A 27,332-nucleotide genomic window follows, 5' to 3' on the forward strand; every position below is an offset into this window, starting at 1 on the left:
AGTAACCACTGGCACTCCACCCAACCTGTCTCAAGCTATCTGTCTTTATGCAAGAGGTTTTGTTAATTTATTTTCACTTTAGGGTGCTCTCTATTCTTAGCATCTTTTCTTTGAAAACACTACTGGTCCGGTTATGTCTGAAACCCTTTCTCTACAAGTTTTTCCTTTCAGTTAAGAGTTACCAAGGCTTCTGTAGGAATTAGAAACAACAGCTGATGCAAAACATATCACACAATAGCATGTTTTGACATGCAAGAACATTATTCGTGTGCCAGATGCCCTAGTTTTATCAAGTTAGTCCATTTTTTCAACATACTACCCCAGTCCCTTAACACTTCCCAGTAACTAAAGCATGTTGCTTGTTTGACATTGCCAAAATATCCCCCAAAACAGCCTGCACACAAGCTGTTAAGATATGAAAGTGTTCCCACCTCTCTTGCATCTTAAAAATAAAAATGAAAAACCTGAAGATTTTTCTAAATGGATTGAAAAGGTTGGTTACCTAGTAAAATCCATTTACCACCAGATTGTTTCTCAGTTTTGGTCTTCCTATGAATCAGACTCTGATTCTCTACCTTACAGACAGCTTACTCTTGAGATTTTCTGGCTAACACTCTTAGTTTCATCTCTCTAATGATGATAATGGCCAGACTACCGTAACTCTAAAACAGAAATAATTAAAGAATATTTTAGTTTGATGAATGAACAGAATGACATTCATAATTTTTTTGAAGGGCAGACGTTCATATATCCTGCTGAACTCTCCGTATTTCCAAGCTTATATCTAGATAATCTACATGGTCCTGTGGAGGGCGTATGAGGGGTTTGTTTATTAAAAGAGAAAGTAAAACTACTTCCTTACAGTTCGCCATTAAAACTAGTCTTTGAACAAACATCCAAGACAGCCTTGGAATTTCAAATACGGTGGAAGAGCAATATTGTAGGACTGTCCCAACTAAAGCAAAACTGTTAACAATTATCACATCTGCAGAGATCTGGCTCTTTTTATCTAGGTCCTTGGGGACAACAAGCTGTCAGGGTGTCAAGATGGCATCCAAAACACAGCCTTAGAGATGTATCATTATCACTTCCTCATCTGCTCACTGACAGATACTTTAAAATATTTTCCTCTGCACTCAGGATGTGGTGATTTGACACTGCTGCAATCCCTAATTGTTAATCACATAAATTGTGGAAAGGAAGATTTAATTATGGTCTAAGGTCAGACTGGAAAATGCAAAATAAAATGGGTGAGTAGTTTCAGTAATTAATTTTAAGATCCATGAAATATATAAGCTGTGAAAATTGATTCTGATTTGGTGCTCTCTAAAACATACAATGAATTATTAAGATAATTTCTTTTAAAAGTAATGCTTCCATAAGATGTTTTGTGAAACTTAACTAGACAGAACTTCCAAACAAGCTGTCATGAACCACATGTTCATAAAAACTTCAAAACACTTTTAAATCCACCTCTCCTATTGATTCCAACTACCTGTGAGGGACAATTTAAAACCCCCCTTCAATTCTGAGTTTTCTCTCAGTATGCCTGCATAATGCTGGTAGATACACTATTTATTGTGAGTCCACAACAAAATGTGTAGCATTCTCTACCTATAAGTAAATAATTAAGACTTTAGTTACTAACCATCACTTTTCTTAATTATGATCTGGAGAGCATTCGGTAGCAGTGTTGTTAGTTTTCCCTTTAATCACATACTAGAAAATGAAATGCACTGCATTGTGAAAAGATATCCATGATTAATTTAAACATTATAAACTGTCTTGAAATTTGTATATATTATGAAGGAAGAAGTGAAGAATGAATGAAATGAGTGAATGCAATTTTAAAAATGAATGAAAGCAAAAAAGCTATTTCTGGACTTTCCCCACAGTGAAGCTTGTCGTATGTATGTTTCTTAGAATATTATTTCAAATGCTGTCTTTAGAGCTCATGTATAATCATTGGTTTTCAGTTATTCAGTTAGTTTCTATAGAGAAAGAAAAGTATTTGCCTGATACATTAAAACATCTAGTATTTTTAGGTGTCCACAGTTCTAAATTCCTAAATTAAATTTCTCTAATAAATCTTCACTCTTATACATATGAGAATCATCAGGAAAAGATGTCTTTACCTTGTGGTTGCAGGCAGTGAAGGAAGTTTATTTTGCTTTATGTAGTAGAATTTAAAACAAGTTCCTGTTGTGAAATTTGTGTACGTGCAAAGCATTGGGAACCTGTCGCTTAAGAGGTACTTCTCATTTGAATGCAGGAATATCCTGAGTCTGGACTATTCCAGGTTCAATCAACAGTCTTTTTCAAACTCAGTCTATTTCAAGTTCAATAACAACATTTTGTGCATAGCATTTGTACCTATGATAATTTTGCTATGAAATGCAGAAGAGTACCGTCAAACTGATAAGTGTTCGGTTTCAGAATTTTGCTTGCTTGCAAAACTTAGCAACATAAATCAAATAAAGATTGAAAAAATATTGCACAGCCAGCAACTACAAATGCCTCCATCTGATCATTTTCAAATCCAACCATGGAACTTGCACGACATATGCCTTTGAAGAGTCTTGGTTCTCCTCATTAAACTTTGCAGGCTATGTTTCCTTGATTTGATGATATTAATATATTCACCTTAAAACCACAGCTATTCCTACATTTGGTTTGTTGCCCAGCAGTAAAAAGAAAATATGTCATAAATTTTAGAGAACATTGGACTTGGTGGTGTTGAGCAAGATTATGTTTTTCAATTACATGTGATTTACTAACCTGCCTAATAGACAACTTCATTTTACGGAGATCTCCTAAATCTTAAAATCAATTTTAACAACATATTAAGAACTCTCACTCTAGCCTTTGACGTATTTTCTTTTTTATGATTCCTCATGTTTAAATACTTGTCCCTTCCCCAGTCATTTAATTGCATGAAATCATAACCAACAGTGTTCACTAAGAGCCACTTTTTTTCCTCTGACAACCTTCAGAGCTGACTTCTTACCCTCAGACCAAAATTTCAATGCCACTAACTTTTAATTCTACTCTTTGCCATGCATTTAATGAAAAAAAAGACAGGATTGACAAATTTACATGAAAAATTATTTCAATATGCTTTTATAAATTTAGAAATGTAATATTAATTCTAATATGAATTAAACATGCCAAATTTAAAAGGAATTTTGAAGTCCAGCTTTTATAAATTTGAACAAGAGCCAGTCATTTTTTTAATCAAAACTATGTTAAATATTCATTCATGTTTCACTGTGAGCACTTATAATAAAGTAAACCCATCAATGTAACCATCAATATAGCAAAAGCCTTGAATAATCATAGAATCAATTTTATTGCATAACACTAAGGCAAAATTTTCAGCCAATATATGCAAAGATTGTATTACAATGATGGCTAGTAGTAAAGGGTTCACATTAAAACTCAAGTTATCCTTAACATACAGAAAAGCGAAACTCAAAGCGAAGCAAGGCTATGACTGCGAACAGTGTGATGATCAAGAGAAAAAAAAAATATCTGGCTGACACTACAGTACTACAGTATTTTTAAAGTACCTTCTTATCAATGACATCAAAATATTGGACAAGGCAGGACAAGAAAATAAACTGTAGAGTACTGCCTTATTAATGATATATATTAAGATTACAGTTCTCTTAGTGAAAATGTTAACAGTCAAAGAACTTTTAAGATAGCTTGTGTATGTTTATCTCATTATTGGTACTTGGTACAGATTACTCCACTAAAAAGCTGATTCTTACAAGACAGTTAAGGTCAATCACTTCAAAATATCAAGAAAAAAAAACAGAGGGAAAACAGAACTCGCATTACATTTTAGGTGACTTGAAACACGTAGCACTTTTCCATGCTTATAAGAGTTGAACAGGAAATATATTCTGGCACTGAAAGACAACTTAAACTCCAAAAGACAGTATGTCACCTTGTCTAAATACATGTGTACACACACACGCGCACACACACACACTCATTTCAACAACTTATTACTCCCACCTACCAATCGGAAAAAAACAATTTTTTAATTCTTCCTACATCCCACACAGTAATAAAAGCAAAATTAGCCTGTACTGCCACGGTACACTTTCTGGAGGGACTGCAGTATCTTTCCTCATGATGACCGCAGCTAGGGCTACCACATTGTGAAACCAACTAGCAAAGATTTAACTGCTGAATATTTGAAGTTATGGTTAATTAAAAGAAACTAAAATTTCTCCATTGTTTTTAATTTTCATTTTTTGCTTTTGTTTTCAAGTAAAATCAGGCATTTAATCAAAATGTTCTTTTTGATAATCTCCACAGTGAACTACAGCTTCTACACAGAATCACAGAATCGACATGGACATATTTTTTCAGTTACACAAAATAGATAATATATTAAAATAGCAATTTCAGACTGAGAAAATATTAGACAAAAAAATAAAGTAGGCTTCTGCAAAACCAGCATTTTCTGCCACCGGAACTTTCCAAAAGGAAATATCCTATATAACTTGTGGCAAATCAAGTATTTGATATCCCACAGGATCTCCCTTTCCCTGATTTATTTAATGCAGAAAATTAACATGTAGGCCACAATCAGCCAAGAGATTGCGCTTCAAAAGATTCTGCAGTTATGAGGCAGAGAATACCATGGAGTTTTGGCTCGTGCTCATACATTCTGAAAACTAAAGTAACCAGGATTCTTTAACTGAACTAAACAACAGCCTGAGAAATTACCAACTCCACAGGCAATGAGATTTGATTGTAAATCCTTGCTATGTTCATGTTTTTCACTGTCACCTATGAATATCATCATTTAGGCAGGAATACCAGATACAATCCTATGCCTCTAAAAGCCTCTTTTACTAAGAAAATAGTGGAATTTGGCATGAGAAGAAAATTAAAAGAAGAAAACCAAGGAAACAGGAAAAAAAATAATAGTTTTCATCCTTAAGGTGATCTCCCATGCAAAACTGCCAAGGGAACATTTTCAAACACAGAGCCCAGGTTACAAACCTGTTGGAGGTCAATGCCACTCCGCAGAACTAAGATGACTCTTAAGTGACCTGTCTGAGCTCACAACACGCATCTGACACAAACCAGTTTTACTGATGGGGACCAGGGCAATCATAGTCAAAGCCAGTCACACAAACAAGTGCCACCAAATCCTTGAATCCTCTGAAGAACAGAGGCCAGATAAACATGATTTCAGAGACAGATGATTATGGTTAAAGTTTGACATGTTTACAACAAAGAACTTTACACCATTACCAGATTTCATCTTCTCATCTATAAACAAAGTGGTTACATGTTTTAACATGTGAGTTGAGGATGGTTCACATGCTTGAAAAAAAACCCGAGCATTTAAAAGAGTACACAAATACTAGAGTTTGGGGTCAGTTTAGTTTTAATAGGTAATGCAGACAATAGTGATGGATCATTGTTCCTTAAAATTGGCCCTCGCTAGGTCTTCAAATTAATTAAAATAAGGAGCATAGAGTTAAATTTGCTTTAAAAGCAAAAGTTTCAAAAACAATTTTCTGATGAACTGGAGACTTTTTCTGAAACTTGTTACTGACATAGAGGTGTTGGGGTAAAACATCTCATGTTCCAAAGCCTCTGAACAAGCCTTGTTAAGAACCTCAGACAGAAGTCACATTATTATGACTCTTCAAAATTAAATTAATTCAATATTTCATTGTTGGAACATGATTCAAAATGCAAAATTAAGAGAAATTGTTCTTCCCCACTATACAGAGTAACGACTTTTTCTGTACCTAAAAAGTTAGCAATGCAAATGTCTAGATTATGATAAGAAATATACCACAAAGTATATTACAATTCCATATGAAAATATTTTAGAGAAATTACTTTAAAAACATACACTGTCAGGCAAAGGGAAAATTTAAGTAGCAGCCACCTCTCATACAACACAACTAGGACTGCAGATTACACAGAAAAGTGCATACTCAGGTTTCATATTTATTATCACTGAACAGTGATACTTAAAATAAAATAGATATCAATTTTACATTTATCTTCAGCTAAGTAAAATATCTAAAGGAAAATAAAAATCCTAGCAAATTCTCCTGTATCACAGATTGTCAGTAAATGAAAACATTATCATTCTCATGCTGCTAAAAATTACAAGCCAGTATATCCTCTAGAAAGATCATCAATAGATTTTGACACTACTTACCCCACTGGAGAGGAGCCAACTGTAGATGTTCCAGGACCAGCTGATTAAGAACGCCTTCCACACTTGCTTCCCCTTCACGCTTCAAGGAAGGGTAAATAGGAATTAAGGAAAATTTTGTTTCAGAGAGAAAAAGAGCATGTAACATGTACAACTTTTATTACTGCAAATCAAAACTGCAAGCTAGAGATTCATTAAAGGTTAATGTTACATATTTTGTTTATTAACCCATGAATTGGCAAACAATAATCATTAGAGCAGTTCATATCTTCAGAATATTAAAATTTAATTCCACTGAGAAGTGGAAGATACATGAAATATGAAGATGCAAAGGTAAAATGTACCTGAACCATAGTAAAAAACAAGGGGAGAAAAGTCTGAAAGCTGTAAAAATGCAGAACCTGTAACTATGTGGTGCAGGATGAGAAATCAACATGACAAATTAAGAGCAATTTGAAAACAAAAAGAGTAAAATTTAATAGGGCAACACAAAACAGAACAAATGTGGGCTAGGATGGCTTTGAATGCTGGCTCGGTGCCAGTTCTGTGCCGGTACAGGCATGTTAGACAATGCAGTGAGAGTGTCGTTACCGAGGGCAAACATCACACCAGAACTGCACAGGCACATAACCTGCAAGCATCCCTTTCTACTCACTCCTGTATGAGCTCAGTAACAAGCTCAGACTGAAACGAGAACAAATTAGGAAATTGTTCGTACTCTAAACACAGTGAAGCACTGAAATAAACTGTTGGGAAAAACAGAATCGCTATTTTTAAAGGGCTTCAAAACAGGTTACACAAGTGCTGAAATAAAAGCATAGGCACTATCCAATGTAACACAAAGAGAGTATTATCCATCTAAACAAATTAATAATAATTGCATGTGATGCATCAATCAAGGTAACCTGTATTTGTAACGAAGAACACTGGATTTCTTTTTTCTAATTCCCTGACTTCAGAAAGGCACTGAATACAAAGGGCTTTAAAGCACGTGCAAATGTCAGCATCATCTTGTATTTGGCCAAAGCTGCATTCAGCGGCTTTGGTACAATTTAGTACCACGAGAAGCCCCTATCTCAGCTAGGAGGAGAGGAAGAAATGGAGATGGCTCCTTCATGGACACACATATAGAATGTCAGCTTCTGTGCACTTACACTGGAACTCCTCTGGCAAAACTTCCATCATCTTTACAGCTTGGCTCATGCTTTCCCAGAACAGGAGTGTCACACAGAAACAAAATTCAGGAGAGAGGCAGGATCCTCTCTGAGACTTGAAGATGCTCCTTTTCCAACTTTGTAATCTTCAACTGAAACAACTGTAGGTGAAGCGTCCTACCATAATTAAGGGCTATGCTTCTAACAAGATTGATCAAGGTTTTAACCAATGACTCCAAAAGTACTGAAACCATGTTCCTTGAAAATAGATTTTTTAAAAAAAGGCAGAATATCTGAACTTTTAGAAACAGCTCCTAAATGTGATCCATCCTTTTTCTGCAAAACTCTGGAATGAGAGGCACATCATCTGACTGATAAAGTATGTTCCCATCTGTGTCATTTAAAAGAAAATTAACAAGCACTGCACATAACTAATTTCTACCACAGGACATAATTTTACAGGCTTTCCATAAGATTTAAAAGAAAAATCCTGAAACCTCAGATCGAAATGAGATCTAACAATTAGTGATTGAGACTCAAGAGCTTAAGGAGATGATAGAAGAGAAAAATCAATACACCGTATAGCATTCTTTCAATTATTTCTTTTTAATATTCTTATTATGCCCTGAAAAATGTCTTAAATAGCTTTTTTTTTTTCTAAAAGGATTCCAAATGAAGAATTCACAAACCCCAAGGAGCCTGAAAGCTGTAAACACCATTAAAGAAAAGCACCTATTTGGAAAATTGAAGGCAGCAGAATATCACCTCAGAAAAACATTCCTGCTGAACAATAAGACCCAGGACACCAGCACAACATAATAATTTCCATAAACCAAACTATAGGATAGAGAATACATAATTTTGATTACTTCATAGAAACAGCAGATAAATAATTCTGTTATCACATCTTTAATGTAAGGAATGTAAGTGAGAGAAAACACTAATAAAAAGGCAGTATTTAAAAGAAGTTTTAGAACACAGTGGCTGCCATTAACTGCAACGTTAAACTAACTTAACTGTAATTTACTTACAACTGGCTCACAGTGGTGCCTGGAATATTACAATTTTTTACTGCTTAAAGCTCTATGGAAAGCTTAACGTCTCAGATATCATTACAAAATGACTATAAAATAGATGATTCTCCATACTTTATCATTGGTAAATGCTATCAAAGAAGATCCATGTATTCACATGCATCTACAGAGGGATCTGGAGAGGCTGGATCGATGGGCCAAGGCCAGTTGTATGAGACTTAACAAGGCAAAGTGCCAGGTCCTGCACCTGGGTCACAACAACCCCACGCAACACTACAGACTTGGGGAAGAGTGGCTGGAAAGCTGCCCAGCGGGAAAGGAGCTGCGGGTGTTGGTCAACAGCTGACTGAATATGAGCCACAGTGTGCCCAGGTGGACAAGAAGGCCAATGGCATTCTGGCTTGTATCAGCAATAGCATGGCCAGCAGGGACAGGGAAGGGATCTTACCCCTGTACTCGGCACTGGTGAGGCCGCAACTCGATTAATGGGTTCAGTTTTGGGCCCCTCACTACAAGAAAGACATTGAGGTGCTGGAGTGTGTCCAGAGAAGAGCAACGAAGCTGGTGCAGGGTCTAGAGCACAAGTCCTGTGAGGAGCAGCTGAGGGAACTGGGGGTGTTTAGCCTGGAGAAAAGGAGGCTCAAGGGAGACCTTATCACTCTACAGCTTCCTGGAAGGAAGTTGTAGTGAGGTGGGTGTCGGTCTCTTCTCCCAAGTAACAAGTGATAGGACAAGAGGAAATGGCCTCAAGTTGTGTTGTCAGGCTAGGTTTAGATTGGATATTAGGAAAAATTTCTTCACCGAGTGGTTGAGTCACCATCCCTGGAGGTATTTAAAACACATGTAGATGTGGGTGCTTAGGGACATGGTTTAGTGATGGACTTGGCAGTTGGCAGTGCTAGCTTAACAGTTGGACTTGATCATAAAGGTCTTTTCCAACCTAAACGATTCTATGATTCACCAGGAAAACACATTCTGAAATTTCAAATCACCACAGCTACAGCTTATTTCTGAAACCAACTGCTTTTTAGATTGGGTGCAAAAGGTATGCATAGCTATACCTCAACTAATAAAAAAATTACACACTTACACTTCTTAAATCCTGTGTCCAGTTTTACTTTGCCAGTTCAAGACACTGAAATACGGGATAAAATTCCCTGGAGGGTTTCGAAGATGATTGAAGAGCTGGAGCACATAACATATTCAAAGAAGTTGAGAGAATAGGGTTTGTTTGGCCTTGAGAGAAAAGAAGGAAGACTTGGGAGAAATTTTATTGATGTTTAATATAGTGGGAGGGCATAGAGAAGATGGAGCCAGACTTTTCTCAGAGGAGCACAGTAATACGAAGAGGGGCGAGAGACACAAGTCACAGGAGAGGGTGTTAAAACAGACCTGAAGAGGTTCCTTCCAACCTAAAGTATTCTATAATCAATGCAACCATGCCGTCTTCAGATTACTCCACAGAAGACCTGGCAGTTCCAGCAGCATTCAGTGCAGTATTCAGGCTGCCCCAAAGGTATGGCAAAACAGACACAGACATAATAGAAATGCCCAACTTGCACAAACTGATTCAGAAAAGATGCTTTACCTTGCCAAAAAATTCCCAAAATACATAGTTTTTTAAAGACTACCCAAATCTTGCCCACAGAGTTCACTAAGCACCTAGTCCAGCTTAAGGTTTGCTGCCAGACTCAAACACAAAAATAACTGAAGTTGACAGCGAAACTCAGTATAATTGGTATGGTCTAACCATTCCTAATAGACACAAATAGCATGGAATTTCACATCATTGATCTTTGTCCCCTGACTATATATCACAATATAAAATTGCTCATTATAGTGCAAAGACAAACTGAACATTGTAGCAACCTCATCACCTTGGAGATGAAAAGCAACCAAAATATGCAGTAATAAAATGTCAAGAGAAAAAAAGAGAGAAAAGCTTAACTCATGAGTTTTCCTGTTTTCTAAGACAAACCTTTAGAAAGCAATGAAAGCAAAGTAGTTGGAACAGGTGTTGTCAATATACTAGCTCAAAGTCAAACCTGATAGAAGAAAAAAAAAAAAAAAAGGATAAGATCTAGAATTTAAAATTCATTGAAAAAAACTGCACAGATAAACAGAAGTACAGACTTCCAAAGTTAAGTTTGACCTTGTAGAATCTAGCTACTTAACCAAATCTCCAAACATTTTGCTGAAATCTCTGTGATTACAAACCTGCTCTTCCATAAGAGTCAGATTGTTAAATGCCTTTGTTGATCCAGGCCTCATTTCCAACAGTCAATTTTTTGTTATTAACAACACATGCATCAGCCAGGACTGAAAGAGTTGACTTCTAGTTTCCAGCGCAACTGTTCACATTTGGCAGTTGAAGGCATTTTCATCTGCACAATAAAATGAGTTTCAGTGGGGGCCCCAGAGCCAATGAACACACAACCACCAGGTGCTGTTTAAAAAAAAATGAAAACTTAATTTTTCACAGTAGACACCTTTATTTCACGTTTCTTTAGCAACAGATTGTATATGATATAAACTGTGTCATATTGAAAACCTGAATGACGGGCAAATGAACTAGTAATTTTCCTCAAGGAAAACTTTGGTCTTTTATACTATCTTGATTGTCTAATGTGTAGCTGGGTACCCACAATTATAACACAGCATGTTATCTAAAACCTACTGCTTAAAAAGACAATAGGTTGTTAAAAATGGTTTCTATATTAAAGTTACTCATGTTTTTTTTCTCTCATTCCGTATCTCGCATCCTTCTAAAAAGATTTATTTTCAATGATGTATTTCTCAGTTCCTTTGCAAACAGATACAGGTGGAAACGTACACACGATCATAAACAAATTGGCAGATGTTCATAAATAAAAATTATACTAATAAAAAACAAATTTAAATGATTAATGATCAGAGTTCACTTATAACAGTAGCCTTGATCATATCTTAAGCTTTCTGCTTGATTATTATTGTGGTACTTTATTATTAAAACTAATTACATGTAGTTATTGAGGTACTGAAATAATAGTTACTTTTCCAAACAATTGCTGATCCTAAGAAGCTGCATGGAAATGTAAAGCTCCATCCAACTGAAGCATTTCTAAGAAAATCGTTACTGATGTACAGAAGTTCCACAACGTGTAATATTATCGTAACTGAAGATTCATAAGTATGATCAAGATTAAATCATCAAAAGCTGAATAGACAAACAGAAAAGTAAATTTCAATACCAGTTATCAGTGTTGTCAAGCCCAGAGAGCATATCAGATGAGATGACTCAAGGTTCTGTCCAGTACATAATGATTTCAGAATTCCGATTGGCTACTTAGATGATGAAATACAAAAACATTCATAAAATTTATGTATTTGGAAAAGATGTCAGTGTTCACAAGCCTAATAAATGAGTGGAACTTATGAAAATCACTTTAGATGAAATTCAATGAAGAAAAGTTCCAAGTATCACCCTGGAAGGAATCAACAAATCTATAAATGGAAGTTAGGAATAATTATTCAGTCAGTTATGGTGGACCACATGCAAAGAAGTCATTCAGATATGGGACACTTGCAAAGGAAGTCAAGGATAAGTCTCAGAGCAAGCATCATATCTGAAACATGGAAGGTGTAGCTTTTATTCTATAAGAAACCTCACCTGCAGTATTGCTTCCAGCTTTGGATCCCACATATCAAGAAAAATATAACTATATGCAGAACAACATCAGCAATATGACTGAGAAAATGTGCCTTGTAAAAAAGGTTGTCAATTAGGTTTAAATATAGACAAGAAAAAAGTGAGGAAGGGGCATACAGAATACAATTTCAAAAATGTTAAGAAAACATTGAAAATAGGACAGGCTTCATATAAACCACAGAAATTAATGCTGAAGTAAGAAAAAGATGTCTAACTATTCGAAAAGTTAAAAATGGAACATGATGTTTAAGGTGGCACGAGAAGTCTCATTTTTTAAAGACTGTTAGGACCAGGTTTAGAATATTTTCAAGAAAATTACAACAGAATGTTATAGTCTCATTTCACCGAAATAGCAATTCTTTCACAGTACATTAGAAAATTTCTCTGGCTGCAATCAAACCCGGGGAGAGCAGGAGACAGGGGGAGGAAAGAGAGTTTAGTTTTCAACAGTCATTCTCTGACCCAGCCCACTGCATGGCTGCACAAATCACAGAATAATTTCTATTGAAAGGCAATTCTGGAGTCACTGTCCAACCCTGTGCTCAAAGCACAGAAAATACTGAAATTGCATCAGTTTGTTCAAGGCCTCATCAGAATTTTTCAATATCTTTAAAGACATCAATTTTACAGCACTTTTGGACAACATGTTCCACTGTTTGAGCACCCTCATTGTGAAAAGGATTTTTCATAGCACCTAACTGGAATTTACCTCGCTGCAACTTGTTACGGTCACCTCAAGATATGCCTTGCTTGAAGAGTGGGATGTAACTCCTTGATTGCTGCAGCTCTTGGGCTTTAAGATGGTTGCCCCTGTGGGTCCACCTGCTCTCCTGGACCTCTCTGCTCCTCAGGGCAGCCTTCTGTGCAATCCTGCCTCTCCTAAAGTCCAGAGTCATCATCCTGCTACCTCCCTTCCTCACTTGCCTTGGGATGTTAAACTCCACCATCTCGGGGTGATTGTAGCCAAGGCTGCCATCACACCTCACTCCTGTAACTGGATCTTCATTATTTTCAAGTAGCAGATCCCATGCAGCACATGCCAAATCAAGCCATCCAGCACCTGCACACTGACCTCTTAATTCCTCCTCCACATGCTTTTGCAAGTTCAGGTGTAATCATCTGGCATGGGCTCTCAATCAGACCTCAGGGTAGACTTGGTGACCTTAACACATCACTTTCTCCTTCCCATGCTTCCCCCTTCTTGCACTGCTCTACAGGCTTTGGGGTCCACCCTGCAAGGTACCAAATTTAAAGACAGACTCACTAGACTAGCAAGTCTGCTGGAAAAGATATTATTACCTCAGTTTATCAGGAGGGTGACAAGAGGCACCCAGAGCTAGAGGATGGGGAAAGATTGTTCATTAAGCAACAGCAAGAGTTATGACAAACTAGAATACATATAAAACTGAACCTTAAATAACTTCTTGATCTACCCCTAGCCGAACTTTTCTGTGCTTCCTATGAAAAATCCCTTCTGCCATCAGAACATTGATAAGTCTTTGTTTTTTCTTCTAAAAATGAGCATCACCTGCAGGTGACCAAACTCTCTGAAATAATTCTGAACATACTTGAATTTCTGAAGTCAAAATGTAGATGGCACAAGTCAGTGGGATACTCTGAAGAGTAATAATCTATGGTGGGTCTAACACAGAGCGTGTAAAGATCACAAAGAGAAGTTTAACTTGCTCATCTTCCATGTGGGGAACATGATGTTTTGTAACTCGCTATTTTGAAGAAGTCAGGTACAAAGTATTAGTAAAAAGATTAAAATGTTATAGCATTCGGCAAGACACAGCACTCTAGAAACTTTAAAGGACGCTTAGTAGAGATGCCTTTATCCATGAGTCAGGATGCATAGAAGGTCCCTGAAGAAAATATAAATTTTGTTTTAAAATATTTAGAAAATATAAAGAGAAGTATTATTTGAAAATATTAGCCTCCTTAATACTACATGTGCTCTGTCCAAATCCTGTGTTAAGACAAACCCCAGTTGTTAAGCTGACATCAGGTGCCATCTAACAGGTGCAAAAAACGAGACAGCAATTTTTTTTAATTTAAATTATCTCAATACACCTATAATCTCAAACACACACTAAATTCCATTATTCCAGATTTCTTCTTAGTTGAAATGGCATGGCATTAAGCCTCCTCATAAGAAGGTCTATTTTCTTAATAATTTTCATTCCATCAAAAATGTACAAAGGTTGAATTGAATAATATGCTGTGTTGTCTTTACCTGCCTTCAGCCCTCCAAAAGTATATGAAAATCGATCAAGTTTTACAATATTTTCACAAATGAAGCACTGAAAATCTCATCACTTGAAACCCTGAATATTTCAATGGATAAAGCCATGGATAATGCACTTTCCATACTGGAAAATCCTTCTGGTGCTCCTCAAGACAGACAGATACAGCCTGAAATCCTCATCCTTTGTGAACTATTTTTGGCCCTCACAGGAGTTTCATATAACTAATTTTTCACTCCAGTGAATCTAATCCACACACTTAAAGATTGAAGCATTTGTTTACATGATGTTTTCATATGGTAGCAACCAATACAGCAAGAATTTAAGGAATTGCAAGCCAAATAATATAGCCCTTCCCTTGTAAATAGTGTAAGAATACTTACAACAAAATTGTCTGAACTGCGTTCTCTAAAATATACATTTCTCTTCTCAGGCACATGCTTAGCAGAGAAAAGTTAGCTGGAGAGTTCAAAGTAGTTCAAAGATGGTAGACACTAAGGAGATCACTTGGTCTTACCATTCAAAAGACTTTTGCAAAAATGCCTTCTCTAGTAAGAAATGTAAGCAACTATACCCCTTTGTATTTTCGAAAATATTTTTTATCTCTTGGCTGCATTTAGGCTGGCTTCTGAAGGAAAACAAGGCTTATGCCATTACTCAATGAATCCATTTCTCTGTGTCTGTCTTATCAGTATGTCTGAAATAAACTCTGCTGGCCAGTGTCAAATTATTCTAGCGAGAGGACAGGTGTCTCGGAAATGAAGTTTCTCGAACTTAGAAGAAGTGAGAGGAGAAATTTTTTTACTGGTTCATATCTAAATGTTGCTGTAAGAAATAAAAGGATGAGAACGAGTGAGACTAGTTGGGACATGAACTCTGGAAAACAATGTACATGTTACTTCTAGAATTTTTATGCACACATGCAATCATCGCCTTTCATTTGAATAGTTTTATTCTAGGAACAGAGAGAACATTCATAACAAAACTTAAAAACACAGAAACTAATGCTTGTACTGAATTTAACACACAGAATTCATGCCCTGTTCTATTGGTTTTCTAAGGTACTGACTACATGTCAGCCATGACAGTTTTGGTTCAGAATTGGGTTCAAATACAGAACACAGAATGGATGTAAACAGTGTTGCTCAGCAACAGAAATGAATGAGGATGCATTTTTACACCCTGACAAAATTATTAACAACTATGCATTCAATTCCAGTATAAGAATTCAACTATGCTATCAAAGAATATTTATATCTTTCCATAACACAGAAATTTTCCAAGCGAATTCTGGTTAAATATTGACATTTTTGCATAAATGGAACTCTTTCTGAAATGTTCCTTAGGGAGCCTGGACGGAACTAGGCACTAGGAATCTCATTTATGTCTCAAGTCTTGCCTTTGACTAATCCTGTGCAGCTAATTTAATAATTAGTAATGAAAAATAATTTCAGATCACTAGATAAAATACAATTAAAAGTACAAAAAGCATCTCTAAAGATAAACCATGATGTGATTGGCATTCTTCTCTGATTTCCTGCCACCCACTATCATGCAGATTTGGGGATGATCTGAGTGAAAAATATAAATCTCCTGGAAGATACTGAGTATCAACACATGGCTTGGGGGGCTGTTGGCTGCACAGAACATTTCCCTGATCAAAATCATGAAAAAGTGTATTTTTGACAAGCCCAGCACAAGATTTTTTATGGAAATTATGAAATTTACCACAACACCATTGGTTTAACTCTAAACTGAATGTAATTTCTTATTAATAAGCATAAGGCAATATTTTACTGCATTTAGAATGATTATGGGGATTTTATGTTTGGAATGACTAAGTCATCATGCAAGTCTTGTCTAAGCCTTAAAAAGGCTACCCAATATTAGATATTACTAAATCTGTAAAGAAGACTTGGAAATAAATTATTCTAATATGTTCTGATTTGCTCAAATTTAATTAAATATATGAGAACTCTCTAAATGCAGCTTCATGTATTTCTTCGTGATTCAGTTACTTGGTGTGGGGTAGAACAGAAAAATCTGACCCTATAAATCTACTACTCATCAATCCTAGCTATACTTCCTCAGTTCCCTAAAAGTTGGGAAAAACACACAGGGTTTGTGGCAGGCTCAGTGACTCAGAAAAAGCCATTATAGTAAGACCCAAGCATCGTCTAAATAATATACAGCACAATTAACCTTAAACAGTCTATAATTATGATAAGCTTCATAGTTCTAATTACTTTTCTTTTCAGTAACACTGCTATAAAGTGAGTTGAATTATAAAATAAAATGTGTCATAGGGCATCTATTTATATATTTTTTAAGCAAGTATTTATGAAAGGATATAATTTTCCAGCAAATATCCAGCTTGCTGTTAATCTCCAGACCTTTTGCTTGTTGCCTTTCTTCTTCCAGCTGCTTTGCATTCGCAAACTGTGTCCCATCGGTAGGGGATTCTGGGAAGCTCTCAAAATTGAACTTGTCCACTTGGATAGCCATACTGTAGCAGAGGGAATAGAAAGAGAAGAAAAAAGAGGATTTTTACTCTAACAATTTTACATATATTACAGAAAATGCAGAGCACTGTGAAACCAAGCACTACAGTATTAGTATATTTGTCTCCATGGCATCTAGTCTGTATGATACATAAGCTCTGTGATTTATGCTACTGAAAACAGAAATCTAAGCCTATTAAAGAAGGTAAGATTTTTTTACAAATCATCAATCAACATCTTAATGCCTTTGTGAGTTTTGCGGTGGCAACCAGTTGACTTTGTTGCAGTTCTGCAGAGGTTCATCTGCCTTAATTCTTGGTACGTAAATGCTACTGGTGTGCTTGAGACTTGCTGGAAAAAAGCAAGAAGACTAGGCCAAATGCTGATGAACATACTACCTGAAGTAGTTTATTAATCTCAATCCACACACAAGCAAAGCAAAATACTATATACAAAAGTATCTCCTGAAGTGAACAGTAACACACTTAGAAAGCCATGTGCACTTCATTGCTTTTACAAGCCAACTTCCTAAATTTTCCTTTAAAATTTCCTTACAAACCTGAGGAAGGAAATGAAAACAGCCACAGTACTATGGCCTAAATCTGGCCCTTGTCTTTTAAGAAGATACTTCCATCTTGCTTATATATTCATGAATTACAGGCAATATTAATTTCAATAACATAGTATAATTCATTGGTAGTAAATGGTTAAATAATTGCTTTATTAAATGTACAGTAAGGCATAAAAGCAAATTAAATTAAATATATTAGGCTATAATACATACTAAATACTTATATGTTAAACTAGAATCACTAATCTAATATAAAAGGGAATTTAGACCAGCTCACATCACATGAAATGTGGTTATAGCAGATCTAATATACTGCGCTGCCAAAACAGCTTTAATTTCCTGAATCATCTGAAATAGAAAAATAATTAGGGAAGAATTAAAATATATTGCTCTTGAGATGACTTTGCACTTAAGGAAAACAGAAGACCAAGCAACAGCTTCGAAAACCATTCGGGATGAAATGCATCTACAATCTAAGAAGGGGTATGGGAAGGGCATTTCACAAAAACACAGGATTACTATTACTCCTTTATCTATTTCTGCATATAAAGAGGGAAACATATTCTATGAATATTGCCAAAAGGAAAACACTAGTAAGAAAAGTCAACAAGAAAGGGCTTCGAAATCCCCCCAGACCAGAAGAGATTTTCTATAATTAGCATTAATTTAAGAGAAACTTGACCCTAAAAGAAACTGGGAGGAAATAGACGGCAATTACAAGAACAAGGAATATCTAGAGCTTATGAAGTTTACTGTGGAAAGATGAATTCAAAGAGGCTCATCATGCTTCACCCTGAGCAAAAACTGACATCTTGGGAGAAGCTGTTAATGTTCCAAGACTACCTTCATCATTAAAAAGTACAAATACAGCACTGAGACAAAGGTGGCACAATTACTGTTTCTACAAGCTACCTCTTCTGCAGACTGCATCTTTGCTGATATTCACATTTAAAAATCAAAAAAGGCAGAGGAATTAATCTATTCCTCTCTAAGGGGTGTTTTTGTTTCAGCTATTTTTTCCTACAGCAAGAGATCATTAAGAGTTCCTCATTTGCATGCAAAGACCATCAAGTACTGGGCATATAAAAAAGCTAAAATGAGCTACAAAAGTGTATCACAGTAACTGCCAGAATCAGGCCAGAAATAATGAAAAACACCTAGATACAATCTGTGAGGTGGATTTTTACAAAAGATCAGGTCTGAAACTATGACTAACAACATCAATTCTTACTGGCATTGAACTATGATTTGATTCTGCAAATGCGGGTTGAGTTTCCTGGATTCTACATGGACAATGCATGTGGAAGACAGAGACACAACTGGAACATTAAGAAACCATTTTTGCCTTCACTTCACTTACTTCATCACTCTGTGATACATGGGCAGATGCAAATCCAGTACTTGATTTCTATTATATACATAGTACTGCTTAATTTCTCGCATAAATACTCACAGTTAGTTACTTATAGTCATGTTTTGACAACAAATTATCTTAGTTTCTGAATAGTCAAACGTATTTAAAATCCGTCTCCCAACAGACCTGGAAAACAGCTCTCATCTAATTATTGTGCCACACATCTCTAAGTGAATGATATATTAGAAAAACATTCCTGCCTAACAATATTTAATACATAACTGAGGGCATTCAGATTGCATTCTTTGTTAATGGATCATTACTGGCAATACGGTAATTTTTTTTTTTTCTGAAAATTAAATATGCATGGAAGCACTTTTTTCCCCAACAGTCTACAATAAATCCACATCAGCTTCAGGAATACAGCCTAGATTACTCTCAACAATGGTTCGTTGTACAGCTCTGTTTGAAATAACTTTTATTAAGCTTGAAAGTATGGAAAACTTCAGTAAATAGGGCTTCTACTACTCAGAACCTCTACTGATTTTTCAAATTTTTTAACCATGCTTTTATTTATATACTGTGTATACTGTATTTAACACAGTGGCACCTCTTGTCACATGAGAAGATACAAAAAACACCCCCAACTACATACTTGCCAGCTAGAAAGTGAAGAGGTCTGAGTAAAAGAGAACTATGGAGAGAAAAATGTCACACAAAACAATATTACGAATACAGCTGTAAGCAGAATATATGAAAGCAACAAACAGATAAAATAAACTTTTTCAAGACTATAGTTACACTCAAAGTAAAGCATGACAAAATTAAATCCTAGCTCTTTTTCTTAACCATATATGCCTTTTATCATCAGTATTCTGCTTCCTCTTGTGCTAAAAATATTCGTATTGAGTTTTTTCTCTGCATTTTTTATCAATAACATTGCTTCAGTGTTTATTCCTCAGCCTATGGAATGTGTAGTAAATTCAAAGGCTTTACACAAAAATCAAAACAAAAAATAAATACCGCAACCTAAATCAGTCACTCATCCTTAAAAATTTACCCCTACACAAACACAGCTTCTTCGCTTCACTTTTAAAATGATGATTTCTCCCATCTCAAAAGATGCACTTCACCAGTGAGGTATTAACAAACGGACAAATAATTCCCGAAGCCAGTTGACTGAAGGAGCAAACGGACACTGGGTTACAATCACCAACCAAAAAATGAATTTTTCAATTTTTAAGTGATCTGTAGAGATCACATTGGCTTTATCCTAAAAGAAGCAGAAAGCAGTGCAAGGCATCCTCTTGACCATGGCGCAACTTTGTCGCTGTGCTGTGCATCAAAATAATGAAAATGAAACGTATTTTAGCTGTAGAAGTCCTTCTCCACTTAAATTGTTGTAGTAGGCTGCAGTTACTTTACAACCTATGTTTCTTGTCAAGCGTTCTCTAGACCTCTATTCCCCAAATTTGTTCTTGTTTATTGCGATATACAAGAATCTATATAGAAAGAAGTAAAAAAGGATAACTCAGATTGAAACAGGCGTTCAATTTATTACAAATGGCTAGGATAAGGATGGCTCATGTTGTACAAGGGTAACTGTATACACAGTACCTTGCCCTTCACACTAATTACGTATCAGGGACAACATGAAAGATCTTAAAATGCAAACATTTAAACGTATACTTGCTTCAGGAAAAGGGACTAGAACTTGATTTTAACCTCCTTTGCCTTGTGGGTAGCTATCCAAATTTCCTACAAGGAGAGTTTTCAATAAATCATGAGATATTTATATAAAAACACTGCATTATGTAAAAATATTTAATAGCCAATCCTGCAAATGCAAAACAGGTTTTGTTTCTCTCTGGCTAACCTTGCTTGTGAGGGAGGAGGGATAAAGTAACAACAGTTTTCATGAATAATGAAACAGTCGTGTTTTGAAACTACTGGGTTTTGCCATGAAACGAGCCCAAGCTGTTGTGACAGCTACTCAGACAACCAAGCATCATTACAGGGATGCAAATTATTCAAATACAAATTAAATGAATGAAGAGGAAAAGGTCAGCTCATTGGCAATGCTGATGATGTGTCTGCATGGTATCATCTCACGTCACCTGTCAGGATGACTTACAGGGAAAAAAGTGACAAGCCTTCTGATGGTGCAGCAGACATTTCAATGACAGTTATCTAAAGTCCTATTAAAGTAACAGTACGGAATTATTAAAGACACCAGATAGTTCATTTCACCACTTCTCATAAAATGAGTTTCAACTTTACTAGAAATAGCAGTACCGTCCTGACAACAAAATGCACAACAGAAAGGACTTTGTATCAAGCAAAAAAACTTCCTGTAAATGGCATTACGACTACTCCTGAGCCAGCAACTTGCACATCTCTCTTTACTAAAGCAGTGCCACTTAAAATTAAGCAACACTGACCAGTCAGAGAGTATTGCCTGTACTGCTCTCAACTCCTATCCTTGTTCCTGGGAGGAGAGTGGGCAGGTCCCAGGCATACCCTACCCCCAGTGATGCACCTCAGCTCTTTGATGTCCTCATCTCTTATAAGAGGATGAATCTATGAAGTGAAATTAAATATGCAACACTCTCCACATAAAACAGGGTTAAAAGCAAGCACGGTATTGAGGAAAGCAGCAATCTGGTTAACATAACTAGATTTCATCTTTCATTAAGTAAATAAAATACTGCTGCTTAGGTTGGGAGAATAAACTCTAGAGATAGTCCTTATTCAATTATCTTTAGGAAGAAACAATATAACAGGAACCCAAAAACTCTTCCTCATGGCTAACTACCTATTTAAATACTATCAGCCACAGATGAGCTTGCAAGCTCTTTCCATAACGAAGCTGAAAGCAGCAGTTGGAGACTTCATTCAATATTATGCTTCCTGTTCATCCTCCCTTCTTATATAAAAGTGGACAGTAAGGACACAGAGCCAGACCATATTACTACTACTTATGTATATGAATAGTCCCTGTATAGTCAATGACTTTAGACTTCAGGGAAAGCTAGAAGTGAGGGTGACACACTTGTTCTCAATTTCACAACGGAAAGAAAAATGCATAAAGACAAGCCTACTTTAAAAAAAGAAACTTCACCTGATTCTTCCATTGTTCAATCTCAGTAATAATGTTTCTATAACATCATGTTTCAGGTACACATAAATTCCACCCTAAATACAAGTTCTGCAGCTGATATAAAAAATGGTAGTGACACCTCAGTATATAATAATTTATAGGCAAAGAGGGACCTCAAGAATCAAATCTCTTGTCAGATGAATATATATGTATCACTAGATGAAAATGAGAAATTAATGCAAATTAACATATATCTTGTGTTTACTTCTAATTATTTCACTGTTTTAGATGTGCAATCTACATTTCATTCACTACTATAAAATCCAACTGTAAAAATAAGTAGCTCAAGCAACCCATAAGTAATGATGTCTCCTCCTGGCCTAAAACTGACTTCATGAAGAAAAAAGATTGCTTTAATATCTGAACTATGCAGAGCAAAAGATAAATTTTTCCATTAATCTTGGAATGGTCAATTAAATTAAAAAATTTGCATTTAGAACTTAATTATTTATTTAAAATAATTGAAGAGGAGATAAAAGTCAAACTATAGTGCTGAAGTCTGTAAAATTCAACAGCTTATACTTATCTGATCCACAACATTTCAGATGATAAAAAGTTAAACTAGGAAAGAACAGTTCCACTGCATATAATGTAATATTTGAAAATGGAACAGTGTTAAGAGATAGTTAGCTACATAAATCTTCTGTTTAAATGAGATTATACTATGGATCCTGAAAATCTAGCTTTTAAACTCCTAACTCCAAATCTGAAAACCATAAACTGGAAATGAAGAGGCATAACAATTAACTCCAACTTGCACCTTTTTTTCACTTGCTCATTTAAATAATTTGGACTTCTATGGCAATCACCATGCAGCAAACCTGTTAGCTACTTAATGAAATGAGATATGTAAAATAATAATAATGATAATATCCTACTCTATAAATACACCAATTTCTATAGGGGGCATAAGAGACTAATAACCAATAGTCATTCACTGCAGTAGGAAATCTAGAAAAGTGTAAGCATGATAATACCTGAAGATTGAGTTGAATATCCTCCCTTTATTTATCACAGCTGAACTATGCAAATATTGTAATCCTGTCTTTATCCAAAATAATGCCATACTGTACCTCCTACCTCTCTCTCAGTGGAACATTAATAATCAGAGAAATAGGTTTCATATATATAAACATATCTATAAAATATATATGTTCATATTCAGTTGCTCATTTGTATAATTCAGTATTGCCTTTATACGGCAAAAAGTTCAAAAGAAAACATATGTAAATTTAAAACATGGAATTTTGTGCCAGATATAACAAAGACGACCAAAAAAACCTCACTCTACACTCATGCCTAGTTATCATTTCAGCTCTCTCAACCTTCTGAGGAAAAGATAGAGAAGATTGCCCACCCCAAAATACAAAGAGAAAAAGTACAGTGGAATAAGGCATGTGTCTCTGTTTTGTTCAGAGCATCTTTTCCAGGTAGCCTCAAGGGGAGGAACCAGGTACCCACCTTCTGCAACCCTTATCTTCCTTCTGATTGCACACACCTTGCATCAAGGAACATGGGACAAAAACACCAAGTGTCTCTGCTTTTGGAACACCCCATAGAAACCAGAAACACTGGTAAGGAGCACTGTGATCAGGAACCACCACCAGATCACTTCACAGCATGGTCTCTGTCCTGTCCCAACACTGATGTTCGTTGCTGGTCCCAGGGCACAGCGGTGCGGTACACGTGGACTTCGGTCTGGGTAGGACCTACGTAGGACACCAAGACCCTCAGAGGGGTCTCACAGCACATGATAAACCTGGAGCATCAACTCACTTTCTTTTCTGAGAAAAAGCTTTAAAATCCCCAATAAATCCTGCAATTGATGGCAATGCTCCTCTTTTAAAGGAATATGACCATAACGTGTTGTACACACCTGAAAATTTATCTTCAGAGACGATACTGAGACCCTAGACAAAACCAAACTCAGAGTGCTCAAAACGAAACACAGTGCTCCAAACATCAGAACAGCCTATACAACTAAGAAATCATTCATACATGAAGCAGTCCATCTCAGTGATTAAACAAGAGGAAATGAAGTGATACAGAGCTTTAGATACAACTTTTTCATAGAGGAAGTGCTTCATAAAGGAAGTGATTCAAACATTTTTGGGGTAAAATTATAGGATGGATGAATGCTCAGTGTGCAAGTGTAAAAATTTCACCATGGACTTTCACCTCAAGATACAATTAGACTTTATATTCATAGTGAATTCTTAATTTATAATCTACATGTATTTTTTTTTATATATAAAGATAACATTTTCCCTTTTCTCAGAGCACTGCAGCAGAAGTTCACCTTGAGATGATCTACTGTGATAACCAAATTCTTCTTCAAGTCACTGGTTTCCCAATTTCCCTTCCTAGATGCATAACCTATATATTCCTATCACACATGAGACCTCCACATTTTCCAGATTTCTTAAAAAAACAGTAGCTGTTCAGAGCAGTCCTTGGTTAGTTCCTTGAAGAGTCCTGTATTTAAGTTAGCCCAGTCCACGACTTTACAATGTTTATTTCGCCACAGACTCACTGACTCTTTTGCTATATATAACGGAGTTATACAGATTTTATTACAGATTCTCAAGTCCCAGAAGTAAGTTTTCTGAGTGACACCATACTTAAACTAGCCTGCCAAAGAGAAAACTTGACAGTCAGGACATAATCAGTTTAAGAAACCAAAGCACCGGTAGAAGAGCAAACATCTCCCACCATAGAAACGTGGTCCACGTGTTTTGACCTACAGAGCTTATTTTGTAACTAGTACCAGGAATAATGTTCACAAACATGAGTGACGGCACAAGAAGCTTTAATCATGCTCCCTAAATCTTAGCTCCTAGGGATTAAGCTTCACCTGAGGAGGCGTACAGGTTCCACAGCAGTCAACTGCTCAGCACTATTAATAAAAATAATACACATCTCACACACACACAAAATTTTCACCTAAACAATATTTTTCCCCAAAAAACACTGTATGCAAAAGCTTATTTAAGACTTCCTCCACCAATAACACCTAAACGTGTGTTTAGAAGCGTGCTCTGAAACAACCTACTTTCAGAAAACAAACTCCCACTGAGCAGTGCAGCAGCCTGAAAGACCACATTGGTCTTACCAGTTCTTGTCAACAGCTACATCCTTAATGAATGTTAATGTGATAGCCTCAAAGCAGTTCCCCTCCACCCAGAAAATAATGGTTAATAAACCAAGGTGTTGCTTCTATTGCTAATTATACTCAGCCTTTAGCAGCCCTGGATCAACTTCAGCAATATGTAGAGCTAGGATGGTCTTCACTTGTATCTCATCATGTTTATATTGATTTACCTTTGCACATTTTGCCCTACATATTGCTGTGTTGCATTAGTTGTTCAATTTGCTTGATTAGTATAGCAGAAAATGAGCACAGCTCTAAAATACCTTGTTATTTTAGCCAAAACTCAACTGCGGCAACTTCCCATTTTGCAAATTGCTGTATCTTATCAAATAACTGCCCTGCCAGTTGCCCTCTTATTCAAAGAGCTGTGAGCTTGAGCTCTCATGGGAAAGGGCAATGAAGCTAAATGGCCACCAGCCTCAGATCTGAACACTACATCTAGAAATTCAGTATTTATTTAATTATTAAAATGTAAAAATACCCACTTTGGAGCAGCTGCCTGCCATAATAACCTACCTCAGTCAATTATGGTGGTATAGACCAGACATTATATATGGACAATCGACTGCGCAGCCCTGTTTGTGTGCCTGCCTGATGTCCAGGCAGCAACACAACCATCTTTGAAGAAATAAAGCAAATTTAAAAACCCTGTTAAAATCAAACTAGATCAAAGGGTTTTCTACTCTTCTTTCCTATGGTTCTGAAACAGTTTGAACATAGTAGTTTTAACTTTAGAAAGGAAAATTTCACCCGTGAGCAATGTTTGGGAAGCTTTCACAGAATATGCAGCTAGTGTAAAGGATCATGCTTTAAAATGCCTAGCTTTAAAAATATGTATTTTTAGATTAATCTTTTCAGTACTTCATAAACTGAGAAACAATGATTTCAAGTAAAAAAAAAAAAAAGATATTATTTAGAAGCTTTGGTAGGGTTTTAAAATATGTAAATGTAGAAGGTGGGGGTTTTTTCAGCATTTCTTTTTAACCTAGAAATTTACAAAGTCTTTTCATTCATCTAAATCTAAATTTTATGGACTAAGAAAAAAATGTTAATCCAAATTCCATTAATCTCCATTTCGGATAATAAAAGCTCAGAAGGTGATGTTACCTAAATTTCTGCAAGACAATTTTTCCTTTTAAAAAATGCAAACTTCAAGGTAAAATTCAAAAGTACCAAAATAGAAAACAACTATTTGAGATCTCTTTTATGGAAACTACATATACTTTCCACTCACTGATTAGATTTTGCTGACTATAATAAAAATATACATGTAGGCATATCTAGATTTAGGCATCCATTTCAAACTGAATCCCAGTTAGGAATCAGTCTTATTCTCCACCTTTACGGGGGAAAAAATAAATATATTTTCACTTCCAACTTATGAGAGAGTTGAAATTCACTTGTATATAGATCACCGACATGTCTTCTTTTGAAACCATCCTGTCCCACCTGGTTCCCAGTTCCTGCAAAGAAACCAAAAACCCCAAATACACAGAGGGGCACACATATTCCCACACAGGCACCGTTAGGACAATTTGACAGTTTACAAAAAACCCAATTCTTTCCCATCTACAAAGAACAATTTAACACAGCAAATCCCACAGTCAGATTATCCCAAAATGATAGGTTAGAACTACCCAACAAATTGTGACCCAGAATTGTGTAGCAGTTTTATAAACCCTCCCATCCACAGCTGAAAAGCCCCCATGCTTCTGATGTGCTAATTTGCTCTGAGTTAATCAATTATACAGCTATAAATGGATTATAGGGGTTAATATTAAAACTGGAAGAATATACTATTAAAAATGGGTTTATATATCCTATACTAAGCAAATAATACTGTAAATATACTAAGCAAAGATTACACAATATGCTTTGTTCTGAAACAGCTTTTTCTACAAAAGATTTCCCTTTTTATTGCTTACTATTCTCCATTTCTTTTCTTCCATGCAACTAAAAAAGAGACGCCATCAAGCACTAAATTGAGGAATAAAGCTGCAGAGATTATTTTACTCCCATTTATTCCCATTGAGCCTCCCTCAGGGATATACAAATTGGAAATTGCTAAATTATCATCTAATAGGCAGAAACAACGTAGGCGAGACCAATTAAGTAAAAGGCAGAAAGTTGTATTACACATGTAATTAAATGAAATTCTTTGACTAGACTGCATTAGAAACGTTTCCCAAAAAGGACAAAACTTGAGTTTAATCAGCACATGACACATTGTATGACATGTCACTAAAATAGCACATTAAGAGTTTTGATTTT

The 27,332-nt window shown here is 35.9% G+C and overlaps 1 protein-coding gene across 3 annotated transcripts in view; it reads right to left on the reverse strand.

Annotated features, from left to right (window-relative positions):
- TRAPPC9 (trafficking protein particle complex subunit 9) overlaps positions 1–27,332 on the reverse strand; it is a 535,677-nt gene that overhangs the window by 262,397 nt on the left and 245,948 nt on the right. For all 3 annotated transcript variants that reach the window (XM_074888684.1, XM_074888678.1, XM_074888692.1), the window contains 2 exons: positions 16,677–16,830; positions 6,206–6,296 (listed from right to left, as the gene is read on the reverse strand). In XM_074888684.1, the coding sequence (XP_074744785.1) occupies positions 6,206–6,296; positions 16,677–16,830 (245 nt within the window). The remainder of the gene's footprint in view (positions 1–6,205; positions 6,297–16,676; positions 16,831–27,332) is intronic.

Source organism: Strix uralensis, chromosome 1 (genome assembly GCF_047716275.1).
Source record: "Strix uralensis isolate ZFMK-TIS-50842 chromosome 1, bStrUra1, whole genome shotgun sequence".
In the NCBI taxonomy this organism is placed as follows: Eukaryota; Metazoa; Chordata; class Aves; order Strigiformes; family Strigidae; genus Strix; species Strix uralensis.